The 18,221-nt window shown below is 46.7% G+C and overlaps 2 protein-coding genes across 2 annotated transcripts in view; both read right to left on the bottom strand.

The window, feature by feature from the left end:
* The window catches only part of LOC144149969 (uncharacterized), a 107,788-nt gene that overhangs the window by 49,454 nt on the left and 40,113 nt on the right, over window positions 1–18,221 (bottom strand). The window lies entirely within an intron of this gene.
* LOC144149092 (rho-related GTP-binding protein RhoG-like) overlaps window positions 1–18,221 on the bottom strand; it is a 54,031-nt gene that overhangs the window by 31,070 nt on the left and 4,740 nt on the right. The window contains exons 2-3 of the mRNA XM_077680626.1: window positions 11,810–11,959; window positions 5,807–5,927 (exon numbers count right to left, since the gene is read on the bottom strand). Coding sequence (XP_077536752.1) covers window positions 5,807–5,927; window positions 11,810–11,925 — 237 coding nt within the window. The 5' untranslated portion in view covers window positions 11,926–11,959. The remainder of the gene's footprint in view (window positions 1–5,806; window positions 5,928–11,809; window positions 11,960–18,221) is intronic.

Genomic DNA, 18,221 nt, shown 5'->3' on the forward strand with positions numbered 1-18,221 from the left:
AACACTTTAGTGGTAAAAATCTACCCACGTATCTGCTCACTTCTCTGCAAATGTCGCCGACGGACGATAGACTTCTGCCGCCCCTACCATTATCTCCCCTGTCCCCCCTCACGCTCTACCCTTCCCGTGTCGCGCCTCCCGTGTTAAACAAGATGAAGGTTTCCTCAAGTTTACTTTTACGCTTTGGCACAGCTCGCGCGCCACCTGTTGGATCCTTTCGTTACTGTTGGGCTTCTTTGAATGCCACCTCAAGGTTCAGGTTCGAGCCCAAGCCCCTTTTGTATTTCTTCGTCACACCGTCTTTAACTCGTCTTTTATTTCCTATCACAAAAATGAAACACCCACTTATTTTTAAGTACCGGAACGCTGCTAATGCCAGTTATGTATTTATATGCGCCTACAATATGCCTGCTGTTTTCTTTTTACCCAGCAAAAAAGTATGACGCATGACACCAGGTTTGGTAATTTTAATGTTTTTTGTACATAAACTCTTGGTAACGAATTCGTTTCACTTTTGGCCGGGGCCTGAATCGAGGCATCGATGGATGGACGGACAGACAGACAGACAGACAGACAGACAGACAGACAGACAGACAGTGTTTAAGTCGCCCAAGAAAGACTGCCGTCTTCAATTCTACAACATATAGCACGACACAGAACGCAGCCTAATAATACCGACAATAACGGAAAAGGGCACCTTACACATAACCGCTTGCACGTAACTAATATATATTGTCACGTAGCCAAATACAAATTTATTGGAGCGAACTTGTGTTCCATTAACAACTCAAAGAATACACAGGCGGCGAAACAGCAGTCAATAAAGTGACGTACGCAGACTGGTGTCGGCGAATCGAATACCGCGGCGTCTGCTCTTTTGTCTTGCGGCGCGAGTGTTTCTCGAACCGTCGATTCACATCTAGGACATTGTAGATCGACGAAGATTATTCCGGGCAAGTGACGTTAGGGGGAAACACTCCCATTATCAGAATGAGATACGCCGTGGGGCATAAAAACAAAGCATGGAACACGCGATTCGTTTGGGGCACACATAACACAGCTGGGCGCGATCGGGCAGTAAAAACAAACCATAAATAAACCAACCCATTGCGAGAGAGAGAGAGAGAGAGAGAGAGAGAGAGAGAGAGAGAGAGAGAGAGAGAGAGAGAGAGAGAGAGAGAGAGAGAGAGAGAGAGAGAGAGAGAGAGAGTCCCCCAAGGGATACGCTCCCTAATCTGAAGGAAATCATCAAGGCTTGAGGCTCCAGTGTACAGTGAGACCACCACAAATTTTAGCGGGAGAATTCAGTGCCGTGGACACTGAATGGGGCGACAACAAAGACACCGAAAAGGGCAGCGTGATATTCAACGCCTGGGTACTACCAAGTGACTCACACATAGGCGTAGGATTACGCAATTATGTTAGAAAAAAAAAATAACCCAGACCTAAGAGCCTCATCGCCAGGCATGCATCCATGGATTTTTCACCTAGTGGGTTGCCCTTGCTACGTAAATATAACATTTCTCAGTTCTAGATTTAAATAAATATTTTCTTGGTGTCCTCTCAGGAATAAATCGGTCGTGACCTTGCGATTACCCCTCTCCCACCCACTATTGGCGGTGAGATCTTTGAGTGGCGCCCCCTGGCTCTGACGTCGGCTTAGGGATTCGCGCCGCTGTCGTCTGCTACACTCCGCTTGTGAGGGGCAACAGTGCCTGGGCTAGAAATCGCCCGCTTCGTTGCTGTAGTGCGTTAAAAAGCGTATTTCTAGCGACTCAGTTATTTTGCCAGCTTCTGACGCATCTGAATAATTTGAAGCTGTATCCCCCACAAGTTTTCAACACACGAAGAGATAGAGAACAACTTTCTTCAGAGTATCGGTCAGAAGATCGTGTGTAACTCGTCCTTTCTTGCTTATTCGCGAGGATCAACGATCAGAGCTTCTCGATAAGTATTCAAAATGCGTAGGCTTCCCTGCAGTATTTTTGAGATGCTCCTATGAAGACTCAACAGTCTAATATTACGTACCAAGCAGCGGCCTCTACACGCTCATCGCACAGCATGAAATAAAGCGGCTTTCTTCTGTTTCTTTCGTTGCTGTCTTGTATCGGATTAATGCTTCTTGTTTTTTTTTTCTGCCCAACGCATTAATTTTTCTGCGCCGTCACCAACTTCTTATTAGGAGGTTTCGGGATGTTTGGGAGCCTCACAAAGGTCGTGTGGATATTTCCTTCATTTTGTATGGCATACATTCCCTTCTTCACAAATTGGCTTTCATTACGGCTGCGTGCAAGAAGGTGCATATCCGCAGCGTGCTTTGTTTATTCACATGCAAATACAATGAGAAGGTTTGTGCTACGCCACCGCGATCGCGCCATAAACAACGTGGTCCACAGTACTCGAAGGTGGCTTTTGTGCTGCGAATTTCTATCGTAATTATATAGTTATCATAACGAACTGACTCTCAACTCGAACAATGATGACATGATTACGGTGTTGAAGGCATGATATACTCGCTAACTAACGTAATAAATAGTATGCCTGCATATATTACAAGACTCGAAACCGAAGAAGAATTCCAAGTAGCTCTTTATTGCTTTTCAAGCCTTCCAGGCGCGAAGAACAAATCCTATTCTACTCGGGATGGCGTTCTATGATCTCAAGAAAATTACTTTTACTCTCTTGTCCTGGACTGAGGACCCGGCCCACTAACCAGATCGTTTTAATTGTTAAACAAAGTTTTCCCCTCCTCCCCTTCCTCCTCCTCCTCGTCTTGAGTGCAGTTTTCCTATGGGCCTCGTGCACTGCAGTTTCAAATAAACATGTGGCGCCACCTGGGAGCGGCGGCGGAATTTTTTCTTAAGAAAAAAATAAACATATACAGCAGTTCGCTACGCGGCTTAGTTTAAACAACAACCGTAAAATAAGTATACAACAATTACCACGTTTTTTTTTAATTCACAATTGTTATAATAATAGAAATATTACGCTGACGAGTTGTGCGGGAATACAAGCCGAAATAATTTAGAAAGCGCCCCTTCTCCAATACAAGCAGACGACAGTACACGGACCAGCTGCCTGCGACGCCGACGTTCCCGAAGCACATAGTACCCGAAAAGAAATAAAAAGAACAGATCCATAAATGCATTTGCGTATGTGCACGCTACTTGCCGTAAGACCGCTGCAAAAAAAAATGCCGTGTATCCAGTGCGTATTTTTGTAGCGCCTCAATTAGCCTTTGGTGTGCACGCATCTGTGCACGCATCAGAAAATACATGGAGCAACCCACGGATATGCATGCTTGAATTGTACGTAGTCATACCAGCAAAATATGAAGCTTTAAAATGAAAACAGAAACGTAAATATTCACTCCACACTGCGACACAACCGTAAACAGATAGACACACACCGGCCACAATTCGGAGACTCGCATCTACACTTTTATTTAAAGGTCTCTCAAATATCTCAAACATGTACAACTTGTAGTTTGCGTTTGAAAAACAAGTTGAAGTGGGGCTTGTTACGCAAAATATTTTTGCTGACAAAGATAACTTGCAGCGTAGTCACACAAACATCACGTACAACTCTGTCAGCTTTGAAACAATCTCCATTATTCAAAATGGTCTTATTTTATCAAGGTCACCCCGAATGCGAGAGGAATCATTCGTGCACAATTAAAGCTCCTGTTTTGCGATCTACCATATCTGTGCCCGTGTCTTTGTCCAGCGATAAACAAGGTAAATAAACGTTCAGAGGCTTTCATGAAAGCCTCGTCTCGCACATCTACGTCCAAAATTATTCGCATATTATGTATGCATATATAAACCTATGAAAGCACTTCAAAAAGCATTGCAATATTTTCATGAGCCCATCCAACGAACTCATCGTAGTTTCAGCAGTTTGAGGTAGAGTTTACTCAAGCAGTTGGCATTTTCAAATACCTGCCTCTACAAACCTGAATCTTCGGGCTCTTGAAGCCGCTTATCCTTGGTGTCGCAATTTATACACACAAACCTTTCGCCGCGATTTCACACACACAACACATCAAATCACTTTCTGACATGTACAAGGCACAGGGGAGTGTACACACGGGAGAAATTCGCTTCTGCAAGCACCATGAAGTCGCGTAGTCGGTCTTCTCCTCACTTTCCACCAACTGCTTGGTTATGCCAGCAGTTCTAACCCAGCCGTTCTGATCTACGGCTAAATAAATCTAATCCACCAAAGCGACCAAAGCAACGAAGGCGTTGCTGGCGTCGTTTGGACGGTTTGGACGTTATGCCGTTATGTCATGCTGTTCGGGGGCCGGCGGCCCCACAAAAAATTTTCCACTGGTGGAGCCAGCGATCACACCCTCCCTCACACATACATTATCGCTTCCGGGAGGCGATGAACACACAGACGCACACTCCTGCACTCCTCTCGTTCTCTTGGTAACATCGCGGGCTTTCGTCTTTTTATTTTTATCTTTTATTTGGGCGGCGCTGCTGGCACTGCTGGTGTTCAGTGGAAGCCGTTGCGAAATGACAGCGTGACCGCGCGCTGCGCGGAGACAAAACTGCGCTTGTTCAAAACTGTTTTTTTTTTGTGTGATGCATCGCTTTCCTGTCGCCTTTGCGAACCATATACCATATTCTATTTAATAAAGTACCGTTTGGCTGTTCGTATCGCATGGCAACAGAATAGCGGTCATTCCTTCTTTCTCTTCTAATAATCGTACTGCGCGGAATACTATCCTCCGGACGTCGTTTGCTCACGGACTTCAGAAATTATGCCTCCGTTGCCCGCAAGATGGCGCTGAACACAGCGCATCAGTGGCGCCACCATACAAGCGCACGAGGCCCATAACGCATATCCGAATATCGGGAAGATATGGCTGAGCAAAATGTTCCGAAATATCCTTCCAGGTCTTAACAAACATATATGTGTTGCTATAAATTTAACAAGGACGTGTCTCGTTTCGCTCAATAAACCTCCATACTGGTTAGATGTCTGGTATAGACTCAGCACGCGCGTATATACAAACTGGGTTATTTGGAACTCAACCTGCAGTTTTTGCAGTCTATAGTGCATGTCAGCAAACTTTCATGCCTTGACAACGTAAAGTGGTGTGACGAAACGCGTTCGAGCGTTCGGCAAGGTTGCAAAAACTGTTTTACCTTACATATGATTACCGGGAATCGTGATGCCTTCTGCCAAAGCCGCCAGCCCTGAAGGCCTAGAATTTGTTTTGGTCTTCCATTTTCGTTTTTGTCGGTTATTAGCAGCTGACTGTTCCTTTTGTTCGAATGCTTACATGAGAAGCTGACGCCTAGCTCCGACTCTTCGCGCTCCGCACAGGACCGGCTTCGCAAGGAATGGGGTGGCGCCGGCAATGTTTCTCCCGTAGCGGTATCCAAAACTATACTTTAATTGACACCATGAGCTAGTGTATACGATTTTGAGCCTATTATTGTGATAAAAAGTTACCCACACGCCAATTCTGGTGCGGACAAGCATCAGACGTTGACCGAGCGCAAAGAACAGCAGGGAGAGCGATCCTGAGTGAAGCAGACGACATATGCGAGAATCCCTAAGCTGACGTCACGGAGGCGCGCTTCGCAGCGCCGCCTGTGTTTGCGCTCACCGCCAATAGTGTTCGAAGCCAAACCAAGAAGGCGCAGGGGGATGAAGCAGCATATCACTGACTGTGAAAACTCCAATGAGTGGATACGTGCACCTCTTGCACGCATTCATATAAACAAAGCAACGGCTAATGCCAGCACCCCTAAGTCATTGCCAGCAGCCCTCGAGTGCATATACTGACCTCGCGGTAGGATAACAGCCGGAGATTCTCGTGGTGGTACTCTTGGCTAGCCGAGACCAACAGCCTCAGGTTTGCCGTGACGCCGTCCACCACCAAGGAGCACGTTTCGTTCCCCCGGAGACTGCAACCGGACATCGACGTTGACGGATACCAGTCGCTGAAGTACGTGAGCCTCAAGAGCGCGATTTTAGCCACGCGTTAGGCAGGAAGGTGCAGGATGCAAATATGCGTTCCTCCTACCATCCAAAGATTCCAAAAATTCCTTGAGGGATTGGCGATAGATGTAAATAAATAAATAAATAAATAAACAAACAAACAAACAAACAAACAAACAAACAAACAAACAAACAAACAAACAAACAAACAAATAAATAAATAAATAAATAAATAAACGGCGGCCAACGAACAAAATTCGTTTGCTTTCGTATTTAACCCCTCCACATAGCTGGATTACAATGCACAATTTGAAGTTTAAATTTATCCTTCGTGTACACAATAATGCGGACAGCTTAGTACACTACAGCGCACATGCAGCGATTCCAGCCCCGTTTGCAGCCTGATTGCCCGTCCGAGCAGTTTCACGCGCAACACTGGCTTCAGCCATTTTGGCTTTTAAAGGGGCCCTGAAAGAGCTTTTGCCGATACATGGGTGTTCGCATTTTCCGGTAAGCGAATTTCCTTGTAATCACCTCCTTCAAGAATTTTGTTTAAGCTATGAGTATTAGTGCAGTTATTGCCAATCAAAACATCGCCTTTTCGCCCGCGCCGCGATTCACCCTCGTTTCGTCCACCTCCTTGCACCACGCGGGCGTGGCTTCCCATGATGCCTCGCTTTTCGGTGACGTCTGCAAGAACATCCGTTTGCGGCGTCGTCTGCTACTGCGATATTCTGCTCCGCAGCCTCGCTCTGGTGCGGGGCCTATCCTTTCTGCGTTCCGTTTGGGCCATTTTAAATGCAGAGCATTTCAGTAACTCACGATGTCACCCGCGTTGACGTCCGTAGTCCGCACCACACCCCTCCCTACTATATAAAAAAAACACCATCCGGGGCCAGGTTTCGATCTGTCGACCCTGCGGGCGGAACGCAATGTTCATGGTGCTCTACCCACTGCGCCACAAAGCCGACACCGAATGGGACGCTACGGACGCGCCTTATATCGTTGACTCATTCAAATTACTGCTGACGAGTGCGCTCTCGCAGTTGCCACAAGTGCAACAACATTAACGTAACGCAAACTACTTAACGTCGTGCGCCCCCGGAAATGCTCTGCATTTGATCGTGCCCCTCGCGAGGGGGATGTTTCGCTGCGTATTCCTACTGGCCAGTACACTCGTCGACATCTGTCGGATGTTGTGCGAACCCTTTTCGGCTGATGGCGCGCGATTTGAAACGACATTTTATCTAACCAGCCCAGTTCCTGTTGCAGGAATACGGCAACAGTTTTTTTATCATCTTGCTTGTGAATCCTGCATACCGCTCACGGATGGAAAAGCTGACGGAAGGAATGGGGCGGGACATGGGAGTCTAAAATGTCGAAGCGATTGTTAGGGTGAGCACGCACATGGTTTACGAACCGACGTCGGTTTATAAATTGCTTATTAATTGGCCGCTCGTTCGCGCCAGTGTCGAGCTTGGTTGTGTGGTGGTGACGCCATGCACGCGCAAGCATAGGCAGTTGTAGTATTCCATTCCGTTATTCCGATCAGCTCTAAACATTTACAACCCTAACAAAAAGCAACGGAAAGGTTGCACGGCACGGTACAGGCACTATTTTTAAAGTGCGTCTTGCATTTCATCCCCCCCCCCCTCCCCAGTGACTTTCCGGCAAACTCCTACGCTAATCTGTGTTTATCAACTGCTAGACAAGTACACCATAACAGATATTACGAGCGGTCTCGGTGAAGTAGCGGGAGTTGTGGGGCCGTGCGCGCCTGCCTCTTTGTTCGACTGTGCAAATGATTACACAAAACAATTATTCCACACTCGCTTTCTCTATTGACGGCCTGGAGCCCTTTTTATCGCTATGAAGGCTGTTGGTTCGTTTTTCATGTGCTCAGGGCTGCCAGATGCGATACATGGAGGGTCCCCCAAGCCTACCTTGTGTCTTGTTTAAGTGGAAGGGAGGAACCTATCTTGACGTTATGTAAAGACATATCAATTTTACAAAATACCCACATCATTATTTCGCACTCTGAAAGTAAAATTGCATTTTTATGTATACACCGCACGAGTTTAAAATTGACCGAATCGTACGTATCACTTAAACGATGCATGGACGTTTGATATGGTCGTTCCACGCTTCAACCAAAAAGTCTTGTTTTGTATTCGCGAATAAGATTCCCATACGCATTATGCCACTTAAAATGAAACGACAAATGGAAACGAAAAACGAAAACGAAACGAAACGAAACGAAAAAGCAACACCCTGCTGGATTTGAACCAGCGGCTTTGATTGAGGGGGGCGCGAGGCATTAGTCGCGCCACAAAATAACCGGAGATGGCGCTCAAATAACCTGCATTCTACACTGAGACCCAACCTTTGTGTCACATCAATGTTTCGTACATGATTTCAAGGATTTCTCGCTGTTTAACTGAACATTTATTGAATAACAGTTGCGCAGTAAAGCTGCATAAAGCCCCCACCTTGACCACCGGCAACAGCACTGTTCCAGCTGCAACTGCGATTACGCCCTGCGGGAATTGTGCTCGCCGTTCTTTTATATTACGCTTTACGCTAAAAACTGTGATCGATATTGATATCTTATTACGTAATAAACCTTCCGTAAGTCCCCTTGTCCTATCAACTGAATTTACGTTTTCTACAAGCGTTTCTGGACGCACACAAAATGCAGTTTGCAACTCCGGGAAACGCATTGTCGCCAAGGTTACGGACGGAGCGTCGTAAGCCGGAATACGCATCGCATGTGTTGAGCTGTATGAACTTTATGGAACTTACTATGTTTATGACACTCAAGGAACTAACAGAACAGAGCCGCATCACGATGGATTCCCGGTGCGGCCGATCGGTCGTCGTTGGCGTCTTCGGTCGACGAGCCAGTCACACAAAGCGGACTTTCGATCGGCCGACGTGTTCGTGTCGACGTCGGCGTCGTGTAACAAGGCGCTTGCCAACACGAAAGTCGGCGTTGCCGCCGTCGTGCCATCGTCATGTCGGCCTAGCCAACGCGCCTGAACGATAAGGGTGGTAATTGTGTAAAAAAGATAAATATGAACGAACACGATAGCGTTAATCGTGCTGCAGGAAGCGCAAAAACCGAAGGCGACACCGCGACCCGTCGACGCTGAGCAGACGAGGCGCATTGGAGACGATGACGTACACAGAAGGAGATTGCAGCACCCCAAAAACATGCAGGAAGGGGTGGCAACAGCACAACAAACTTCGCAACGAAAGTATGAGCTTTCGGCTGCACGTAAAAATGTTAGACTTAGCGCAGACGACGTCGAACACCCAACCTAACGATCGCGCTAGTTCATTTAGTGTGCTCAAAGCGCCTTTCAGGGCCCCTGTAAGTCACTGGCAGCGGCGCGCATTCCACTCGCTGCTGGGAAGCCAAAAACGTCGTTTTCGCATAAATTCCTTCCAAGGCGAAGATTTTCCCGTAGCACGGGTAGTGGAAGCACTATGTTACCATAGAAATGCACATACACGCACGCACACACACACACTCACACACTATATATATATATATATATATATATATATATATATATATATATATATATATATATATATATATATATATATATATATATATATATATATATATGTATAGATTACGAGAAGGGTTGTCTTAGGTTGCCGTGACAAATAGTAAAAAATGGGTATAGCTTCTAACAAAACTGTTTATTGGTCGACGTTTCGGTCGGATGCCGAAACGTCGACCAATAAACAGTTTTGTTAGAAGCTGCACCCATTTTTTTACTATATATATATATATATATATATATATACACATACATACATACATACATACATACATACATACATACATACATACATACATACATACATACATACATACATACGCGGTATGTCTCGAGAATTCGGCGCATTAAACTACATAATCAGAATCTGAATCTAATTTTGAGTGAATGCGGCTTGGCCTCATTTTGAGTACGGAATAAATCATATATATTTATGACCTCTGCATGCAACTTGCGATGACATCATCTCTAAGAAATGTAAATTATTATTAAGAGCTTCTTTTTTCGTGAGTCGTCAGGATTGCTTACTAAAAAAATGGCAACACTGAAATCGCTGGTTAAAAACTCTTACGAATGGGTCCCTGAAGACTGCAGCATTTCTTCACTGTCAAAAACGCACGCAAAGCAATTTAAATTTGCTGTATCTGAACATAGCGCAACACATTCATTGCCTCAGAAAAGGCTACCCCTAAAATTCGAAAATGATGCTTAGTAGGCTACGTCCTTTTCTTTAAAAATATAATATACACCAGTAGCGTGGAAATTTGGGCTTGTTGGTTCATAACTTACAAATATGTAGCGCAGAAGACGAGAGACACAGACAAGTAGCGCCGTGTGTGTCTACTTGTCTGTGTCTCTCGTCTTCTGCGCTAAATATTTGTATAATATACACCTTTGGGGTATGTTTAAATGTATTTTTGTGCATATGGCGTTGATAGTCAGAAGTTAAAAATGAAATAAAAAGTACGGATGGCGCAACCGCCCCTGGTGCTTCTAGTGCATCTGTCCTCATATGAAAGAATTTCAAGGAATAAGTGGAAAGCATGAAAGTAAGCCATGCACTTCTGTGCCAACCATGATGCAGTAAGCTTTCAGCCACAATAAAATTGGAACTGAAAAGTAAAACGCAACTCAAAAGAAACCTCAACTGGTTATGACAATGGTAATGGCACTTTGCGGTGTACGGCTGGCAGGGATCGGCGTCGCCCAGGGGGGGGGGGGGGGGGGGGGTCTCCCGCTCACTTTTACCCCCCCCCCCCCCCCCGCCCTTCCGGGAAACACCGGAGGAGGCCTGGGCCCCAGCCCCGGGTGCCTATGTATGTTACTCATTTGGTACCATTCGAGCCCACAGAAAGCCAAGCTTTGAGAATTACCACCTACGGCCATTTTTGAACTCGTGAGTTGCCATTACTCCGTATATATTTTTGAGTTGTAGATTTAAATGAATATTCTCTTGCTGTCTTTACGTATAGACTTTTAATGAGAATTATCTGTATTGGTAATGACGAAAGACCAAACCCCACATTTCACTGGAACTCGACTTTCACACTATATAACTACCTGCTAACGGAAACGAGGACTACAACTACGGCAAAATCACTGCGCACATTATGGAAATATCGTTAAGGAATTCACTATCCCCGCCCAATAAATCAAAATCACCCCTTTGAATTCGTAAATTTAACAGAAAACTTCGTCACCGCATGTTAGAAAAGTGATTGCTTGCTTTCCGCTTCTACGTGTTGATTATTATTGCACGAATCTGATTTGATTGATTGATGGTAGGGTTTAACGCGCCGACGCAACGCAGGCGACGAGGCGCGCAGTAGTGGAGGGCTCCGGATTAATTTTGGCCACCCGCAGGTTATCTTTAACGTGCGCCGAATGTCGCACACATGGGCGTTTTTGCTTTTCGCCTCCATCAAAAAAGCGGCCGCTGAGGCCTGCAATCGAACCCGCGTCCTCGTGCTCAGCAGCGCAACGCCTTAGTCACTGAGCCACCGCGGCGGGATTATTCCCCGAATCTTCCGTTTGTGTAATACCTTATCGTTGTGTTATTTCTGTCGTTTTGTGTAAATATTTTGTATGTATTGTGGTATTGATACAGCCGTTAACCGCATTAGGTATTATTTTTCTACGTGCTTATTGTAAGAGGTCCCTCCCCAGTTTTACTGGGGCTTCCTAGAGTGTTTTATTCTCTCTGAATTTCTATTGAAAAAGAAAAACTGGGAACACTATTCTGCCCTTCACTGCGGGAAAAATACGTATCAACTTACACAACCGGCCTGTAGTTATTGAGGAAGATTTTCGAGGTGAAGGCGTACAGCAGGCAGGTCTTCCCCACCCTGCGGTCGCCTACCAGGACCACCTTGATGGACCGACTCTGTGCCATCGCGAGCGGAACCAGCTGCGGTTGCTGCACGAAGCTGCAAAAAAAAAAAAAAAACTGTGGTTGATTCCTCTGTCATGGGAATCGGCAAAACACGAAAGTGAAATGTGCAGCGAAATCTGCAGCTGAGCATGATTTTCGTGTCGGCGGCTGTCTTGTGGGTGTGTTTGGCGAGTGACGTCCTGCTGGCGGGTCGCTTCGGCAAAGGTGTACTGGCGTCATTTCCGTGACGGATATGACGACAGTTAAATCTTGGTGTATCCCGGCATAAAACACTTTCGTGCTAAAATATAAAATTCGAAACCGCACAACCCGAAGTATAACGCACGTTTTAGTACTAAAGGTCGCTTCCCTATATGCAAGGAAGCGACCTATATGCAGGGGTGCACCCTTTACAAGCCACTTGCTTTGTTGTACTGGCGTAACTTCCGTCACGGATATGACGTAAGTGAAATCTTCGTGAATCCCGGAATAACACAATTTCGTGTTAAAATATGGGTGGACCTAGGCATACGAGAGTGATATAGCACTTGTGTTTGAAATGAAAGAGAGAGGAAACACTTTACTGGCTCAACAGAGCCAAGTGGGTGACATCCGTATTGCGGTACACCACTGGAGCTGGCCTCCTCGCCAGTGCACTTGACCGGACGAAACCGGGAATCCACATAGGCGCTCGCCAGTACCCTCTCCAATTGCTCTGACATTCGGGTTAGATTGAGACTCCCAGACTACGTGGCAGTTGTACTGGGGCTTCACAGAAGGTGTACAAGGTGGACTACCCTGCAGGTGACATGGCGTAGAGTTGAGTCATGTAAGGGTAGGGGTTTTGAAGACGACTGACGTGTTAACATTCCTATCGGGCTTACTTCTTCATCACCCACGGGCTTGAAAAACATCGTGCCCCAATACGAAACGTTTTACAAATGAATTCAGACGTTCACAACGGCCAAGTTTGCTTATTTTAGGAATATGTGACTCTTGTATTGAAATAAGTACACAAAACTCTCACTTGCTAGACAGCCGGCGCCATCTAGTGAGAACAAGGTGAACCAAATTGTGATTCCTTTTCATTTCTGATTCATCAAAAAAGTGGGATATTTCTAAAAAGCAAACTACGACGTTACGAACGTTTCAATGAATTTCTAAACCTTTTCGCGTAGGTACAAGATGCTTTTTAAGCCCGTGGGTAATTAATTAGTAAGTCTCACAGAAATGCGATCAGGTGAGTCCCCCTTTAGGCATGCGGAGTGCACGTCGCCGTGCTTTAGTTAGGGTGTGATGTCCACTGAAATGGATGAACTATGTAATGCGGTCGCATATCGACTCAGTCGTACGGGACAGGAATATTTTATCGCTTTTCAATAATCCGAAGCGCCGTAAAGAATCACTGTTTACTAATTTCGGGGAAAGGACATCCGCCTTCTGACGAAGTTTGCCCATATGAGTTAGCTGTACAATAACACCTGTCTAGCATTAGTGACATTACAAGAACATACTTCCCCATGGGTGATATGGTGTGCAGGAATCCATGGAAATTGATTGATTGATTGATTGATTGATTGATTGATTGATTGATTGATTGATTGATTGATTGTAAGGTTTAACGCGCCGACGCAACGGAAGCGATTAGGTGCGCCGTAGTGCAGGGCTCCGGATTAATTTGACCACCTGCAGGGGATCTTTAACGTGCGCCGAAATCTCGTACACACAAGCATTTTCACTTTTCACTTCCATCAGAAAAGCGGCCGCAGCAGCCGGGAATCGACCCCGCGTCCTCGTGCTCAGCGGCACAATGCCTTAGCCACTGAGCCACCGCGGCGGGTAATCCATTGAAATGATATCTGCGATAGGCCCGGGACACGCGCAGGGCGCCCTGGTTCCTCCGCTTCATGCTGCAATGAAGAGTTTGTCTAAACAAAACCCCAAAGTGCCAACATCGCGTTATGGAGAGTGTGTCCCAGTGCTTTCTCAGGGTAGCGTGGATGTGGACGTGGGGTGGGGTGGGTCGGAGGTTTCCCCTGCGATCACACTGCCGTACTGGGAGTTTAATGAATACCCTGTTTTGCCGTGGATCCGAGTACCTCTGTACATTTAATCGTAAGGAAGTTTGAATGTCCACATGATTGGTTCGTCAATGTGCAACTACTATTTTGCTCTTATCGTTTTTTTTAAGAAGAAAGTATTTTGCTCTCCTATAGCTTCTTCTATTACCGGTAGGATTTGTAATAAAGGACACTATGGCGCTCTTTCCGGTCCTTTTAGGGGGCTGCCCCTTAAGGGCTCGAGTTGCCGGCGTCTCCTGCTGTCGTCTTCTGTAGTCACGGTACTAAAAGACCGGGACACCCGTTTTACAATGCAACGCGCTAGAACATTTCATCTCTGTGGGTAGAACTGCGTACAAAAAGAACACATCGGGACACTGGTTTCCTAACGCTTCGCGCTAGAGAGCTTCGTGCTTCAAAGACACGAGTCTTTTACAGCCATGCTGTATACCTCTACCCCCGAACGGTTTCATCTCCGTGGGTAAAAACGCCAAGGCGCCAGGAATACACTTATACTAGAGTGAACTAGAATACTCTACTTATACCCTGCATGCTTCGCCCCTCCCCAGGTTTTACGTTAGTGGAGGTGATATGTCGTCTTAACCCACCAACTCACTTTCATTCCCGCAATTCTTTAGATGCGAAGAATCTCATGCTCGGTGCTGTGTCCCTCCCTCCCTTGCTGTCGTTGTCGTCCGCCGTCCACACTCTACTGCCCATGCGCGTCTCATCAGCCCCGTCAGCGTTTGGCCTGGCGTCAGCGCGGTCCACTATAAAAAGAAATAGTTAGGCGGCGCCCGGTTTCGATCCCACGACTCTCTGTCCGCAACGGGAGGTACGTGGCGCTCTTCCCACTGCGCTACAAACCGAGACGGGAGCACGTGCTACGAACGCGTCTTATGTCCTTCACTCATTCAAACTACGTCAAGAATCTGCTGATACAACGAAGGCGCGTGAAGCTGAACGTCAACGGAACCGACGAACTGAAAACTTTAGGGGAAAATGTTAAATTCCCCGCGGTAAAGCTGTGGCGGGAAGCGCCACGCGCCTTGCAGCTCAACCAGAGAAGATGACGAAGAGGGCGGGCAGCGGGGTAGGAGCGTGAGCGCGCAATAAAGAAAGACGAGAACCAGGAGGTGTTCGATCAGGTAAAAATTCTGTTGGGTATTTCCTTTTCTAAATTTTGGAATCTAAAAAAATATCGGTCACATCCTCATTAGGCACAAAACTTCTTGGCCAATCCCCCGCGTGGGTATGTGCCATGGTGGGAGGCAACCAACCAACCAACCTAACGCGGGTGTCGGTCTCTTCGCTGTCTCTACATTTCTCTACATTTCTCTGTCTCTTCATGAGGTTTCACACTACGTTCCCATTCGTGCTCCGATAAATGAAACAAAAATAACGGCAGCCCAATGGAACCTACACGGAACCCCCATGACGCTTCGCATCCTCCTCATGGTTCCCCCACGGGAAGATGGTGTAATTTTTTTAACGCGTAGTTTCTTTTTCCTTCACTGTCCTCAGTATCAAATTAATGTGTACTCTCAATTATACCAATGATGGTGCTACACGTCATGTGATTATGTCTTTCCCTGAAATAAGCAAGAGGTTTGATTTGCGCCCAATAATGTGCACATGCCTGTACACATTACAGGCATGTATGAGACATGGCAACAGATTTAGTAGTCTGTAAGAGTATTCATTGTATATGCGTAGTGTTGAATCATTCTTTGACCTCTTCTCAAGACAGACAGACAGACAGACAGACAGACAGACCGACAGACAGACAGACAGACAGACAGACAGACCGACAGACAGACAGACAGACATACAGACAGACAGACCGACAGACAGACAGACAGACAGACATTTTCGTGTTTAGGTAGCCCATGAAATAGCAAAGTCTTTACTATAGCAGAAGCGCCACGGAATACCGACGCATTCCTGGGGCAGGTGCTTGCGTCATAGAAGCGCATGCAATGAAGTCAGGGCCTCTGAACGCATCAGTATGCTGTCCCTGGGTCTTTTATTTCATCAAAGACCGCTAGGGTGGATGAACGTGAACCTTCACATGCGCAACACGGATCTCTCACGACTGCATTTATCTGTTTGTAACTTGCTGACTTCAGTCACGTCTTATATGTACTCCACAAAAACTATGATTACGTGTAGCTTGAAGTTCGCGCCCCGCTTTGTCTGGTAGTATTTGTGAGAGTGTGTACGCTGTGAAATTGAGCACTTAAATCTAAGACACCCTACAAACTGGTCCAATCCATAGTCTTGCTGACTGTCCGACTGACGTGGAGTATGCCCGCAAACCCGCGGGGTAGTCCTACTATGAGTGGATTGGAGCGCGCAAGTGCTAAAACACAATGAGCCTGGATGGCTACTGGGAGTGCTGTAACCACAAGACGTTACGTTAGGGCCAGTGAATAACGGGAGTAAATTAAAATGGATCACAGTTTTCTTCATCTATGTGCATAGATGTTGTTTATAAACTATGACAGGTTTGAGGGGGGTCCTAAAAAAAATTCACAGCATATCCACGGGGTGAATGATGATGAGTGGGCGAAGCTCCTGAGGGGAAATCATCGGTAAAACCGTGACTCTTCAGTGAAAGTTCGCCCACTACATCTGTGTCCGAACGTAACGTCTAGAAAGTCTCGCTTAAACCGCGCGTCGGCACCTTGGGGCTGAGCTCGCCTGGTGCGTTTTGCAGACGCCTCACGAGCTCTCACTGCATCGGGGTCTGCCTGCCGATACGCGCGCTTTCTCGCCGCTTCCCGTTCTCTGACGTTTTGGAGATCCTCTTCGCGCCGCAGCCGTGCCGCTTCGCGTACGGCAGGGTCCTCGCGCCGTTGCCGTGACGCTTGGGCCTCTCGTTCTCGAACGCTGGGATCTTGGCGGCGTCGTCGCGCAGCCAGACGACACGCTTCGGCCTCCCGCTCTCGTACGGCAGGATCTTGGCGGCGGCGTCGCGCAGCTTCACGGAGCGCTTCTGCCTCGCGGGCTCGCACATCTGCAGCCTTATCCATCGGGCGACTCCGAGCGCGCGCCAACAGCGAACGGATTTTATTACAACGCTCCCCGCCATCTAGTAAACAATCCAAGAACTAAACTAGAGGTAGCCACGCCATCTAGTAAATAATCCAAGCGCATCTTTTCATCATATACAAGTACCGCCATCTAGTAAACAATCCAAGAACTAAACTAGAGGTAGCCACGCCATCTAGTAAACAATCCAAGAACTAAACTAGAGGTGGCTACATACATACGTCGAGGATGGACAGACCCACGCCTTAAGGAGCTTCGCCCCTAAAACCATAAAGAAGTGCCATAATTTTTTTCAGAGACCGTGCATCGTCATCTTTCATGTATTTGGTAACATGTTTGCAAGTCGGCGCGCTCTAAAAAAAAGAAGCTGTTACAGCTCTTGAACCTGTTGCACAAAGAATTTTTAATCTCTAATGTTAATGTTTAAAGAAAGACGAGAACCATGAGGTGTTCGATCAGGTAACGCGGGTGTCGGTCTCTTCGCTGTCTCTACATTTCTCTGCATTTCTCTGTCTCTACATGGGGGTTCACACTACGTTCTAATTCGTGCTCCTATAAACGAAACAACATAATGGAAACACAATGTAACCTACACGGAACCCCCATGATGCTTCGCATCCTCCTCACGGTTCCCCACGGGAAGACGGTGTAACTTTTGTTCTGCACACCGCTTCGCCCGTAAACCTTTTTGTTCCTACCTCTTGTTAAAAAAGCAGGTCCTTAGGGCACAAAAAATAGCGCGGAGTAGCTAAACTACCAATACAGTCGAACACGGATATATCGAACACGGGTATATCGAATTATTGTCTATATCGAACTCATAAATTATCCCCTTGAAAATTCTGTGTAAAAGTATAGGAATTCGTACGTTTATATCGAACGGTATTTTTCCCAACATTGGGTATATCGAACGCTGCGCGAGCTGGAAGGTGCTCTTCGGCGGTCGCTGCACCCCCCGATTGAGGTTGAGAAGGATGTTGAGGAATGCGTGGGCAAGGCGAAGACTGGCCCGCGGAACTAATTCCCCCTACCAGAACAAATCTGCGCTTGCCCAGTCTGGCCCCGCTACCGGCCGCCGTAGCGTTAGCGGACGGAGCCCGGTATGCGAAATCTCTCTAGGCACAGAAGCCCGAACGCTCGGAAAATGTGACAGTGCCTTGGTAGGGATGCCCCGACTGCGCACGTGCTTTTTTTTTTTTTTTT

This window comes from Haemaphysalis longicornis, unplaced genomic scaffold, assembly GCF_048455015.1.
Source record: "Haemaphysalis longicornis isolate Haplotype H1 unplaced genomic scaffold, Haemaphysalis longicornis Haplotype H1 scaffold_8, whole genome shotgun sequence".
Taxonomy (NCBI): Eukaryota; Metazoa; Arthropoda; class Arachnida; order Ixodida; family Ixodidae; genus Haemaphysalis; species Haemaphysalis longicornis.